At 44.9% G+C, this 14482-nt stretch overlaps 1 protein-coding gene across 4 annotated transcripts in view; it reads right to left on the minus strand.

The window, feature by feature from the left end:
* The window catches only part of LOC144931170 (inactive dipeptidyl peptidase 10-like), a 675556-nt gene that overhangs the window by 277564 nt on the left and 383510 nt on the right, over positions 1 to 14482 (minus strand). For 3 of the 4 annotated variants that reach the window (XM_078855037.1, XM_078855038.1, XM_078855036.1), the window contains exon 2: positions 11227 to 11341. The exons of the other annotated variant lie outside the window; for it this stretch is intronic. In XM_078855037.1, coding sequence (XP_078711163.1) covers positions 11227 to 11341 — 115 coding nt within the window. The remainder of the gene's footprint in view (positions 1 to 11226; positions 11342 to 14482) is intronic. 4 annotated transcript variants of the gene reach the window in all.

Genomic DNA, 14482 nt, shown 5'->3' on the forward strand with positions numbered 1-14482 from the left:
GCCTCGCATGGATGATTCCCTGGACACCCTCTCGGGCGTGCGGTTCTTTTCGACTTTAGATTTGCTCTCCGGCTTCTGGCAATTGCCACTGGATGAGGCCTCTAGACCCAAGACAGCGTTCCGCACGCCCCAGGGGTTGTTCGAGTTCAATCGGCTTCCTATGGGTCTCCATTCGGCCCTGGCCACCTTCCAACGTCTCATGGAGATGGTCTTGGCGGGGCTGCAGTGGGAGTCTTGTCTAATCTACTTGGATGACGTTATTGTTTTTGGCCGTACATTTGGCGAGCACTTGCAACGCCTTGAAGCGGTGTTCTTCAAAGTGCGTGCTGCTGGTTTGAAATTCAAACCCCAGAAATGCCACTTGCTACAACCATCGGTGAGGTATTTGGGACACATTGTTAGCACGTCAGGTGTCGCCACGGACCCGGATAAAACGGCTTGTGTCCGGACGTGGCCGACTCCCACATCTGTCGTGGAGGTGCGTAGCTTCGTTGGCTTCGCATCGTACTATCGCCAGTTTGTCCGCGATTTTGCGACAATTGCGAAGCCACTGCACGCCCTTTCCGCCAAAGGCCAAAGGTTTCACTGGGGCGCGGAGGAGGAGGCGGCTTTTGCGGCGCTTCGCACGGCATTGGCGGATGCGCTGCCCTTGGGGTACCCGGATTTTTCGAAACCCTTCCTGCTCGATACCGATGCCAGCGACACGGGAATTGGGGCTGTCCTGGCCCAGGTGGTCGATGGGGTTGAGAGGGTAGTAGCCTATGGCAGTCGCGTTCTGTCCCCGACGGAACAGCGATATTGTGTGACCCGGAGGGAGCTTTTGGCCATAGTTTGTTTTGTTCAGTTGTATAGACCATATTTGTATGGTAGGCTGTTTACGGTCCGAACCGACCTCGCGGCCCTGCAATATTCGCTGAAGATTAGTCAGCCCTCGGGTCAGCTGTCTCGCTGGCTCAAAGTGCTCCAGGATTACCCCTTTGATGTAATCCACAGGAAGGGGACACAGCATGGAAATGCGGACGGTTTATCCCGATTGCCGGCAGGCGGCGGGTGTGCTTGCGCCCTGGGCTCTAGCCATTGCAAGGCCCCAGGGGACGCCGCGGCCCAGTTGGTCGCGTCGGCCGAGGCGGCCACCCCTCCAGGTGTGGCGGCACCCACGGATTTCGGCCTTGGACTTCCCCGGGAGGTATGGTCCAGCTTGCAGATGGAGGATTCCTCTCTGCTGAAGCTACGGCGCCGTGTCAGACATAAGGCCCGGAGCTCAGCTTCGTCGGCTGCCCCGGCGATCGCCGTGCATGACGGACTACTCATGCGTTGGGATGCCCAATTGGAACGCTATTGTGTGGTTGTGCCCACTAGCCTGCGTGGTAAATTAACCCGAGCCATTCACGAGAAGCTTATGCACCTTGGCTACCACAAGACCTTATTGACCCTTAAGCGGGAGTATTACTGGCCGGGTGTTGAGGGTGACGTGGCACTGATTTTGAAGGGTTGCCACGACTGCGCGCGGAGGAAGGCCCCAGTTGTCCGGGACTGGGCCCCGCTGCAGTCCATCCGGGTTTCTCGCGTTAATGAGCTCGTGGCGCTCGACATTTTGGGGCCATTCCCTGCATCCCAACGGGGCCACAAATACCTCTTGGTGGGCGTTGAGTACCTCACACGTTGGCCCATGGCATGGCCTTTGGTCGATCAGTCGGCCTCTTCTATCACCGAGGCCTTCATCCAGGGGTACGTGTTTGACAAGGGTGCGCCGGAACAATTGTTGACTGACCAGGGGCGGAATTTCTTGTCTAGGTTGCTCAAGGAGGTGTGTGACCTCCTTGGCACCAAGAAAATCCGCACCTCGCCCTACCACCCCCAGTCAGACGGGATGGTAGAGCGCTTGAACCGCACCCTTACGTCCATGCTGTGCCACCAGGTGAACACGTCCCAGTCAGACTGGGACCTGTTCGTCCCGGGGGTCTTGGCGGCGTATCAGTTCGCCCCTCATGCCTCCACGGGATTTTCGCCTTTTTATTTGATGTACGGTAGGGAACCGGAGCCCCCGGTGCACGTCCAGATGGACGTTGGCTCGTCCAAGAAGGGGTCGGCGGTGCCGACCCCTTTGAAGGTCACGCTTGATCGGCTGCGCGAGGCGCAACAGGCCACTGCCGAGAATTCCGCAAGCCGGCAGGCGGCTAATGAGCGGCTGCCCAAACACCAGGCAGCTGGCCTCCCGTGGGTAGCGGGTCAAAAAGCGTGGCTGCATTGTCCCCAGGTCCCCGTTGGCACATCGGCCAAATTGCATCGCCCTTGGCAGGGACCCGTGGAGGTTGTGGAGGTCCGCCGGCCGCAATGCGTCCGGATTCGGTTCGGTCGCCGGCAGTGGATAGTGCACCCGTCCCGGCTCAAACGTTATATTCCATCTACCCTGGGGGATCCACCCCCAATTCCGGAACGGCCGGCTGATGATGTATCCGGCGTGCCTGACCGGCCGGGTCTCATTGACGGAGGTGACGTCCGACCTGTGTGTGTGCCCCCAGGCCCCTCCCGAGTGAGGCCGACAGAGACCCCCCCGGTCACCGGAGGCCACGGCGGTGGGCCTGTTGCCCGCTGACGGGCCACCTGCATGGGTGGTGGACACCGCACGGGGGAGCGGGCCAGCAGCGCATACCCGCTCGAGGGGGATGCGGCTCCGGTGACGGCCCTGATGACCGTTCAGCGGGCCCAGCCCCTGGCGCCCGTTCGGCGCTATCCGGCGGATGAGGCCTTCGGGCTCTATTTGTATTGTTTTTTTGTTGTTATGGTTGTTGTTGCTGTTCTGCTTGAGGGGCCGTGCTGCCCTAAGGTTGAGTTTTCTAGCAGCCGGTTTTACCTTCAGGCACACGAACTCGTGATTATTCGGTCTTCGGTCCGGTGTGGGGCCCCGCTTGCGGGGTGATTGCAGCCGGGTCGGCTGTTTTTTTCACGGGGGGGGGGTGATGTAGAGGAGTAGAGGAGAGTGGTGGCGTCGTGTGCGCTGTCCGGTGCGGTGACATCACGGGACATGGGGTCGCACGCGCTGGGCAGTGCACGTGACGTCACGCCTCAGAGGGTATTTAAGGGAGACCCCGTGACGTAAGCGGGGTCACTGGAGGAACGGGGATAGTACAAGGGGTGAAGAGGGAACCAGGGATAGTGATACGTGTTAATAAACCCTGGCGGAAGCCCCTAACTCACCTCCGTCTCCGAGTACCTCCGTCTACTACTCAACACTGTTATAATGTTAGAATGACCGTTATAATGATGTAAATGCCTTTATAATGCTGTTAAATTGTTATGATAAATACGAGACCTAGTTAACAACGAAGCCTCCAACTTTCCTTATTGTGAATGTTACTTGTAATTTAATAAGTCGAGTCAAACTTGTACCCAAGTAACTATATTGCGATCCTGAGAGCAAGGATGACGAAATATATCATCCACAATTTTGTGTTATGTTTAATACTGTACATTTGGGGTGCAGTGTGATGAATACACGATGTGCCTTTATGTAACACAGCAGCTTATGCTCTTGTATAGTTATTCAGTGGTAATGTAGGGGCCTGGTCCATCCAGGGTCTATTGTTGAGAAACATGTTATCTAAGACAATGTTCTGATGGTGTTCATTCATTGTGTTGGTGTTTCCGGGTATTAACAGATGCTGTATAGAAAACTCTACTGACCTGGTATCGACAATCAAGGGGATTTCCCTGTCCCCAGACGACCTGCTTGTCAGTTTTGATGTGGTTTCCTTGTTCACCAAGATTCCTGTGCCTGACACCATCGCAATCATTGAAGACTTGGTTCATCAAGGACTGAATGCTGGGGTACCCCCCCTGGTGAGACACTGCTTAACCAATACATACTTCACCTGGAATGGAACCTTCTACAAGCAAACTGAGGGCACCCCAATGGGCTCCCCCCTATCTCCGGTTGTAGCCAACATTTTCATGGAGAAATTTGAGACTGACGCCATCCAGACTGCCACTCTACACCCGACCTTATGGAAGAGGTACGTAGATGACACTTTTGTCATCTGGCCACATGGCCGGCCTGCTCTAGACCAATTTCTTGACCACATCAATTCCATACACCCAGCCATCAGATTCACCATGGAAGTCGAAAAAGATGGCAAGCTACCCTTTTTGGATGTCCTAATTAAAAGGAGACCTGATGGTTCAATGAGCCATTCTGTCTACAGGAAAGCCACCCATACGGATGCCTACCTAAAACCGGATTCCCACCACCATCCATCCCAGAAGAACTCCCTCATCAAGACTCTATACCATAGAGCCCAATGCATCTCCGACCAGGAACACATTGCCAGTGAACTCAAACACGTACGCCAAGCTCTTAAGGCTAATGGTTACTCCGACTACACAATCCGCAAGGCCATCACTCCAACCGTCAAGAAGGATCCTGCTGAGGAGCCTTTCAAAACCATCACCTTGCCCTACATTGCTGGGGTCACAAAAAGATCTCCAAAATCCTGATTAAACACAAGATTCAGGTACGATTCAACACAGTACATAAAATCCGTGATCTGGTTCCATCTGTAAAAGACGTGGTTCCAGACATACAGTACCCTGGCGTCTACAAACTAAGTTGCCTCTGTGGTAGCAGTTACATTGGAGAAACCAAACGACATGTCTCGGACCGCATCCGTGAACATAAAGCTGACCTGAAACACGGTAGGACAAACACCTCAGCCGTGGCAGATCACTGTTACAATTCAGTGGGTTCACATGACATTGACTTCTCCAAGACAGAGGTTCTCTGCAAGCCATCTGGCTACCATGAGAGATTCGTTCATGAGGCGATCCACATATACAAACACAGAGACAATTTCAACCGAGAAGATGGATTCTGGCTCAGCAATCATTGGAAGGACGTAATAAACCACTTCGGATCTTAACTGATTGTTATTCACGTTTATGGTGACTTTCAGACTGCAGTCCACTCACTGGCATTAACTGTGTATCTTGTGTTCTCCACAGGGAATGCATTATTTGCTCCGCTGCGGATCTCCTGCCACCGTTTTCCCATTCACATGTTTCATTGCTTCTACATACTATTAACATGCCCTCCCTTTGTTAATGCTACCCCCCCCTCCCTTTGGTGCTGCTGATCCTGCATAATGCATGGGCATAATATGACTTTGAAACCCCCCCGCCCACCTCCTACGCATTTCCCATGAATATGCTAAATTCCTCTTGATATGCACATTCTTTTGCTAAGGCTCTCTTCTTCTTCCACCTCCAACTCAGCTTATATATAAGCTCCTAGCTTGGCAGTGTCTCATTCTTCACCTGAAGACGGCTGCTTGCGTTGTAGCCGCAACGTCGTGAGAATTGTTTTATTATGTTTTATTTTTATTATTTTATTACTTCCCTTCTATGTGACTTTACCGAAAGAACCAAGAAGATGAATCCCTGCAGTCACGAAAGCTTTAAATCGAAAAGAGCAGGTTGTTCCTATTGCACTGTACTTATATGTGCTCACATCCATACTCTCCTCCTTCACCAACTCGCACTGACTAATGTGGTGAAGTATGGACAAACCCTTCCCACTACCTGTACCATGTGGGGAGACCATAGTCTAGAAGTGGAATGACAAATGGCTGCACATGTACATGTATACAATACAACGTTCCATGGTTTTGAGTGGCTGTGTCATTCATACTACCATACGCTTTAACACTTTTAAATAGCAACCGAATGCATCCACATGGTTAACAATTTTTAATTGAATCCCTTTTGTAAAATCACAGATAGGCTGCAGAATTTGTGCTTGCTCTGTGGACTGAAGTTTTGATTTTATTTATAAGCAATGGCTTTTATGACAATACGTTGTATTACACACTGGAAATGCCATAGGACTTAATTGGCGTGAGGAGTATCAGTGAGGTATTTAAGTGAATTGTGCATGCTCAAACGAACATTGTTTTCTCTGAAGAAGTATGACTTGTAAGGACCGTGCCAGTCTTCGTATACGTAATAATTGCATTTTATATAGTGTAATTCATGTAATTGCATCCCACAACGCTGCACATCAATTATCCAGTTCCGTACACAGATAATACAAAAACAAAACCCCACTGAGCAAATAAAAAAATGAATAGATAAATAACGATAAAAAATGCATGTACCCCAGCACACGATCAGTTATCTGCCTTCTATCACACCATCAAATATAATTCTACCCTTGCCTTTTCCTTTTAATTCACATTACTCTAACAATGTTTTTGTACATCCGCTCACTCATTCACCTCACCCCATCACCCCCATTCCTTTCCCACCCACGAGCCATCCACCTCTCTTACTCTTACCCTCCAATAATTCATATTTCATCCCATAACCCCTCCCAAGAGCCACCATTTCCAGATAACTCCCATATCATCACTACATTTCCCTTCAAAACATTTCCCTTCAACTCCAAGCTCCCTTCACTTCACTCTCCACTTCATAGATGGCATGCTGCCATCGCACTTTGTGACTTATCTTTGCCACAGTGAATTAATTCCTTATCTCTCATCACTACCTCTCATCCAGAGGCGTAGCTATGGGGGGGCAGGGGGGTACATATGTCCCCGGGCGCCAAGGTAAAGGGGCGCCAAAATGAGGCTTACAACTTTACAATATAACTTATTGCGGCGGGCGCGGCAGCCTGAAACTACTGCACAAATCTACACCTCAACCTAAAAGTTTATATATCCCGCCACACACAGCCTACATGTCATGTAATTACATTTTGGTACGCGGAAAATTTGAATGCGGATGAGGATAAAAATGTTGGAAACTTTCTCGCGCTGATCAAACTCGTTGCTCAGTATGACCCATTGTTAGCAAAACACGTACAGCACGCAGGAGAAAATCCGGGATCAGTTTCTTATTTGTCACCGGAAATCCAGAATGAATTTATCCACATACTTGCGTCGACTGTAAAGAACCAATTGTTGAGTGATATCAGGAAAAACAAATACTACGGTATCTTACTTGACTCAACTCCTAATCTAGGACATCGGGAACAGCTTTCTCAGGTCATAAAATTTGTGGATGTGGATTTTCAAACTAAAAAAGTAACTATCAAAGAATCATTTTTAGGTTATATCGAGATACATGCAAAAGATGCAGCAAGCCTAGAAAGAGTCATCGTCGAGAGACTGAAATCTGACAACATACCTCTAGCCGACTGTCGGGCACAATGTTATGACAATGCTGCTGTGATGACTGGGCATATATCCGGCCTTCAACAACGAATATGTGACAAAAATCACAGAGCATTGTCTGTCAACTGTGACAACCACAGCTTAAACTTAGCAGGAGTACACTCAGCTAAACAGGATCCACTTGTCGTCACATTTTTTGGAACAGTTGAAAGTATATATTTGTTTCTCGTTCAACAATTCTTTGGGAAGAGTTAAACAAGCTGTGCCCATCACAGTAAAGCGGGAGGCTGAAACACGCTGGAGTGCACGATCAGAAGCTGTTAAAGCTATCTATGAAGGACTGGATGAACTAGTAGGGCTACTAGACAAATTATCGGAGGACGTAACTATGACGCCTGAAACCAGAAGTGATCAGAAGCGCTTACATGATCCTACTATGAATTTCAAGGAAGCAACAACTGATCTTGAATCTTTGGAGCATGAATTTGTCAAGCTTCGTGATGATTTGAGCCAAGTTGCTGTAGAAAACGCCAAAACAAGATGCACAGCCTGGGGGATCGATGTGGACAGAAGAATTAGGCGACGTTGGAAGATGCCAGGAGAACTGGCAAGAGTTGCAGGACTTTCAGCAGAAGAAGAAATTGTGCACGTTATGAAGAGTGTATTTTATCGACTTCAACAGGAGATGTCAACACGGTTTTTACGACTAAAAAGACCTGAACACAAAATTTGGATTTCTGCTGGACGTACAAACTCTTCTATCCGACACAGATGTCGATGCAATTCGTCGAAATTGCACAGATTTTGGAAATTTCTATGACACCGACATCAATGGCCACGAACTTTTCACAGAAATTGGAGATTCCAAAATGCTGCTCAGTAACCGGAATGAAGTTCTACCAGAAACTCCTTTGGATCTTCTTGGTTTTATTGTGTTTCATGGAGACGACGTATTTCCGAATTTGCGAATTTCACTGCAAATTGTATTAACAATAGCAGTTTCAATTGCAAGCTGTGAGCGGTCGTTCAGCAAATTGAAACTTATTTTGTCGTATTTGCGTGCTTCAATGGGACAAGATCGTCTCAGCGATCTTGCTCTTCTTAGCGTTGAAAGAGAAACATTGGAAAAAACTGATTTTGATTACGTGATTGACCAGTTTGCGACAGTGAAATCAAGAAAAAATAATCTTTTGTAGACTATGTCAACCAGTCTACGACAGTGACTGAGTGAGCCATGTAATATAATTTCTATAAATTTGCTTCTTTAAATACAATGTTTCATTACAATTTAAATTGTTATTCCTTATTCGATGTAATAGGAAAATGTGAATAAACGGGGGGGGGGGGGGGGGGGCGCCAATTTTATAGTTCGTCCCCGGGCGCAAAATATCCAAGCTACGCCTCTACTCTCATCCTCACCAGTTACCCGATGTCATTCTATCCTCCCTAACCAGTCCTTGACGTGTCATGGTACGGTGATTTCAGTAATATCGCCTAATACCAAAGAAAACATTAACACCAAGAAAACATTATCGAAAAAATCATTCCCTTTGTTAAGCCACAAGAAGCGGGATACTCTCGTCTGGGCCTACACTACTCAAATGGAAACTATAAATGTACAACAGCAACCGCCATTCACCACTAAGTGGTGGTGACGTCACCACAGCAATTGTGTCAGGCTATGTGCACTTTAAGGCCACGTGAAGTGTCGAATGCCCACTGGCAGGAGGTCACGGACAGACCGAGGTGCCATGGGTTGACTGACTGAGATGATTGGCCAATGCAATCATCGTACACACACATATGCACATGCACACACACGTACATGCATGTTTGAAAGGGACACTGCATTTTCAACAAAGCCAGTCACGAACGGCTATGTAGGTGATGGCATCGCAAAGCGCAAGGGATTGTAAGAACCACATGTCTTTTGACGGCTTTCTCCACAGAACACCAATGAGCTGCTTGCACTACACCAAACACGTGAGCCCTTTGGCCGTCATGCTCACAGAATCAGTGACGTGCGGTGAGGTCAATGGCTGGGGAGGCACTGGCTAGTGTCAGAGCCAGATTCACACACTGAGGGGGGGCGTGGCCTCACGGAGGGGGGCGTGGCCTCACTGAGGGGGGCATGTCCTCACTGAGGAGGGCGTGTTACACACGTCCCCCTCAGTGAGGCAGATGTGATAGCTGCCTCCCCTGGTGCTTTTTCATTGCAGTTTCATGACGAGACCAGCGAGCCTAAACATCTTTATACACAGACGTGAAATAAGTTACCTGGAGTATGGAAGGCGAGGACATTGAAATGAAGGGGTCTACAAACATTACATTGGTGACATACTGAGATAGTAACAGGCACGCGCTTATTGCCCGTGCTCCATCCAGTTACTGAGGGGTTGCGCAATCAGAGGGGAGGCTTAGCTCGTCGCTGCCTCACCTCTCGTCTCTTCCTGTATTTTCAGCAGAGCTCCGCAAATTTGGCGATTTTGACTATAAAAATGATTGTAATCGTACAGAAATGACATTTATAACACAGATCAGTGGAAAAATCTTAATATTTATTTTATTTGATTATTCTTTTTTTTTTCGTAACAGCTATTTTCATTGGAGTATGACAGGTGAGGCTCTGCCTCCCCTGCCTCCCCTGACGGCACATCCCTGCACAGAATTCAGGGGCCCACGGACCCTCAGAACACACTCGATATCTCCCAGTGTGGAGCACTGCAGATTTATGGTCAATGGGCCCCAGAAATTTAAAACACTTGAGAATTGTGGGCAGGAAAGGAAGTCACGTGATGTGCAACTAGTTCAAAGCTGAGGCACTAACCGAGCAGTTTGCCTGTCTTTTTAATATATATTGTATTTTTTTTTCATATTGTGAAAGGGCATGGAACAGAGTTAATGTGTGTTGAGCATTGAACATGCAAATAAATGGCCGCTGTAAGGTAACTGCAAATGTTTTTTTTTGTGTGCGATTTCTTAATTTGTTTATTAATTTTAGATTTTGCTTGGTAGTAGGGTTTTCATTTACTTGGTATGTATGTGTTGGGCTTCTTTCGTGCCGTACATGGCCAACCGCGTAAATGGGATTTGGTCTTTATATATAATTCATGTACAGCGTTGTGGGATGCTGTTGGCATGAACGACAGTATGACACTATATAAAATGAAATTATCCTACAATAAACACAGCTTCTAAATACAACCAGTAAACAGCCAATTAATAAAATAATGTCTGAGCAGATTCAACAGATTTTGGTTGTTTAAGCACTGTCTCCTGTAACGAGTTGGCATGATCCCAATATCAACTAATTTATAACTGCAGTCGTTTCAGGCTAGAGACAATAATAACAATGTGATGAATAAATCAGAGGGTTTACATGGATTTACATCCCAATTAGCCTTATGTTTATATATTGCTACATAATTCTAAACAATATAGTCAACGGATTCTGGTAATGGATACCTTGCCCTACGTGCAATGTATATTTATATTTTACAAAAGTCTTGGTAAAGGTCAATAAGCATCTCATATGAAGTAGAAGCTGCATTTAAGAACACATGGACAAGAACACATGCAAACTATGAACGAATATCTCAACAACTGACTTGCTCTTCTAATTCCAACAAGACACCTTTTTGTGCCTGCAAGTGGGTGTCTAGACTAGTTTGAACTCTGGGAGGTGTGAACTCTTAATTACAAAGCAAGTGTCAATACTGAGGCACGTTGAGTTCAAATAATTTACATTCTCGTTAAGAATAAAAATGTCAAAACGTAACAAGTATAGTTTGCAAAAGGAAATAAAAACGATTTAAACTTAATTTGAGGAGTACATTTTCATGATCATCATAATAAAGCAGTGCTTTACATTGGGGCGTCACAACATCCAGTTTGTAGAGGGTTCATTTTATCAGGCTATGCCAAAAAACAGCAACTCCTGCCTATCATTTGGATGGAGTATATTTACTGTGTCTACATATGGACAAAACATTGCGACTGATTAAAATAGTGACGAATGATACAGATGAATAAAGTTCAAGGTTTGCATTAGTCTTACCCGGAGTAAGGAGAATCACGGAGGTGACGATGAGTGAGCAGACAATCATAATGACCAGCAGGGCAATGGCAATTCCCTTCCAGTTCCTCTGCGGGGGGTTACTGCCCACCAGCTCCTGTTGACATGAACACGAGCGCATACACGCAGGCAAAACACATTAATAATCATACACGTATACATAAAATACTAATTCAACTTATAATGCGATTTTAAATTTACAGAGTGTCTAGATGCCACTGCCGCCTTCACCAATCCCAAGCTTCACTTGGATTACGGTCAATTGCTTTTTATGTAGCGTTACGTAATTATTTTCCTTTTGTAGCATAATGTAATTGTTTGTTTTCTATGCCGAGAACTATATTTTTTCCCATGTTTATATTGCTAGTTTTCTTCATTTTAAGTTTATTTCATGAGCTATTTCCTGTAGGTATTTCATTTAACACAATTACACTTTGATTGATCATGGTCTCAGCCAACAGCGATCGGAGAAGTCTAGGCCTAGCTTAATGAATGGCAAACGAACATTCAGAAGCGACTGCTTTTTATTAACAATTAATATTAAAATTTTCTTGGTATTCATAAACAATTGGATACAGTGTATGCTCCACTAGTTTAATTATGGGTAGTGTTATACATCGATACGATACAAGTCGTGATGAAAACGAACAGCGCGATGCAGTACTGAGGGAAAACAGTAGCGGAGGCATATATATTTTGATTATGGAGGGAAAATTGTAAAGTTTGTGACATACGGAAAATTTGGGTCACGGATCGTTCTCGGGAACCTGACCCTTCCCGTAACCCTATGAGAGGCCCATGCTGTTTAAAGTACGGTTAACTATTTACCACAAATTTTGGGGAAATGTGTAGCTACATTTTGTTTTCTCAAACTGCCTATTTCTCTCTCTAAAATTTACCAGGCTCTCATAGGTCCATTCGCTCTTTCTCTCCCTTGGTCACTTCGGGGTGGATTTCCACACAATTCTCTCTAAAATGTACCAGTCTTGTTGAGTCTTTCAGTGACATGCTAATTTCTTTGCTCCAGACCCACCTCTCTCTCTGCCCCCCCCCCCCTCTCTATTTAAGACCTCGACACAGAGGCATTGGGTCTCTGTGTGTCTATGTTGTGTGTCTCTCTCTGTGTCTCTGTGTTGTCTCTCTCTGCTTTTGTGTCTGTCTGTGTGTCTCCGTGTCTGTGTTTTGTCTCTCTCTCAAATTTAGTTTTACCTGATGACGGTTGCTTGTGTTGCAATCGAAACGTCGTATTCTATTATTTCATTTATTTAATTTCTACGTGACTTTACCAAAAGAACCAAAGAGTAATTCCTGCAGTCACGAAAGCTTCAAATCAATTCACCACTTATTTGCGTTGCCAGCAATGTAATCCAGTTTGTTTGGCTTGAAGCACAATGTAGTGAGATCCCCACAACATCTATTTACAAAAGCAAATAAACTTAAGGGACTATGTTGGCCGCTATGCACATGCAGAAGCTGAAAATTACTGCATTGATGTAATGCATTTTGCAGATACTGGTGAGTCTTAATAAGGTATTGTGTATTTGTATACTACTGTCTGTTGGTTTGCCACAGTTTCTAAAGCTTTTGAGTGGTGGTTTAAAACAACATGAAGGCCACACATCCAGTTCTATGGAGCTGGTGGTGCATAAGGCTTGAGAGCTATTGTGTATACAATACTGCATACATTTGTTCGTGGTTAAATCTATTTTTTTCTGGCCGCATTAAGTTTTCTGTTGTGAGCATTTTTTCCCATCATTTACTGATCCTAATTGTTATTTTGTTTAAAACTATTGTGTGGAAAATGTGTTCATCAAAATAGGCAGAACTCTGCCCTATTTATAATGTTATACTAAATTATAAAAATAAACATCCCTGCTGTAAAATAAATTAGGTTTTGTTTAAGTAGTGTACATATGCGAATGGGTCATTTCAATGACTGCTCTAAGCATCCATGCAAAGACGTTTTCTATGTGAAGGTGTAGAAATTGATTGAAAAAGCACTATCTATGCGGTTCATACTTTACAATTGCCACCTTAATTCCAAACACCCAACCACGCTACCAATCTTCTTTAAAAAAATATATTTTCCCCATTCTACCCGACTCCCAGCTAATGATTATAATCTAAGGCTGGGGGTAAAGCATCTCATTCATAATTCAGCCACATGCACTTTGAATAAAAAATAGCAATGTTAAGACTTTCCACATATATTTGTTCTTATCCTAATTTGAAGTACAAATATGAAATCCAGATAAATGTAAAACATTGAGAGTCTATTGATACACATTTTTGTTTTTCAAAATATATCTAAGCATTGCCTTAATTTGGGACACAGTTGGCTTAATGTCTGCAAACGTTTTAAGGCCAATTTCAAATGTGGAAATTTGTCTTAAAAAAACAGAGCAAGGCTGGCTGTTGTGAATGATGTTATTGAGTATTTAATACCAATCTACTGCAGGTGATATGCTCTATCATGGAATCTGGTTCGGAACGTATTTAAGCATTACTGTGAATTTTGTCAAATCTAAAAAACTAAATTAGATTTAACTTATATTTTATTCACATGAATCCTACAATTTTATATTTACAAACAAGAAGTTCACATCCATGATGTCCATGCCTAATCAAGATTACAGAGGTACTACATTCTATTTATAGTCACCCCAACCACAAACCTACATTGCTTAAAGCTAATTTTCCATACTGCATTGCATTTCACATCAGATCTATACTGCTGTTTTCTGTGAGCAATATGTATTGCATTGTATCCACTGTAATTGATATTCATATTGAGATTATATAACTCTTCACCAAAACAATTCAAAGTACTGCTTTACCCACAAAACAATACAACAATTAATGAGATGGTAATCTTTTACATTCTGTATGTTAATACTTTGTTTCCAAATATATTGCATGCAATGCCCAAGTTGCCTGGGACAAAAGTGAGTTTTGCGTTAGCTTACAGTGAGGGAAAAAAGTATTTGATCCCCTGCTGATTTTGTACGTTTGCCCACTGACAAAGAAATGATCAGTCTATCATTTCAATGGTAGGTTTATTTGAACAGTGAGAGACAGAATAACAACAACAAAATCCAGAAAAACGCATGTCAAAAATGTTATAAAATGATTTGCATTTCAATGAGGGAAATAAGTATTTGACCCCCTCTCAATCAGAAAGATTTCTGGCTCCCAGGTGTCCTATATACAGGTAACGAGCTGAGATTAGGAGCACACT

Source organism: Lampetra fluviatilis, chromosome 1 (genome assembly GCF_964198595.1).
Source record: "Lampetra fluviatilis chromosome 1, kcLamFluv1.1, whole genome shotgun sequence".
Taxonomy (NCBI): domain Eukaryota; kingdom Metazoa; phylum Chordata; class Hyperoartia; order Petromyzontiformes; family Petromyzontidae; genus Lampetra; species Lampetra fluviatilis.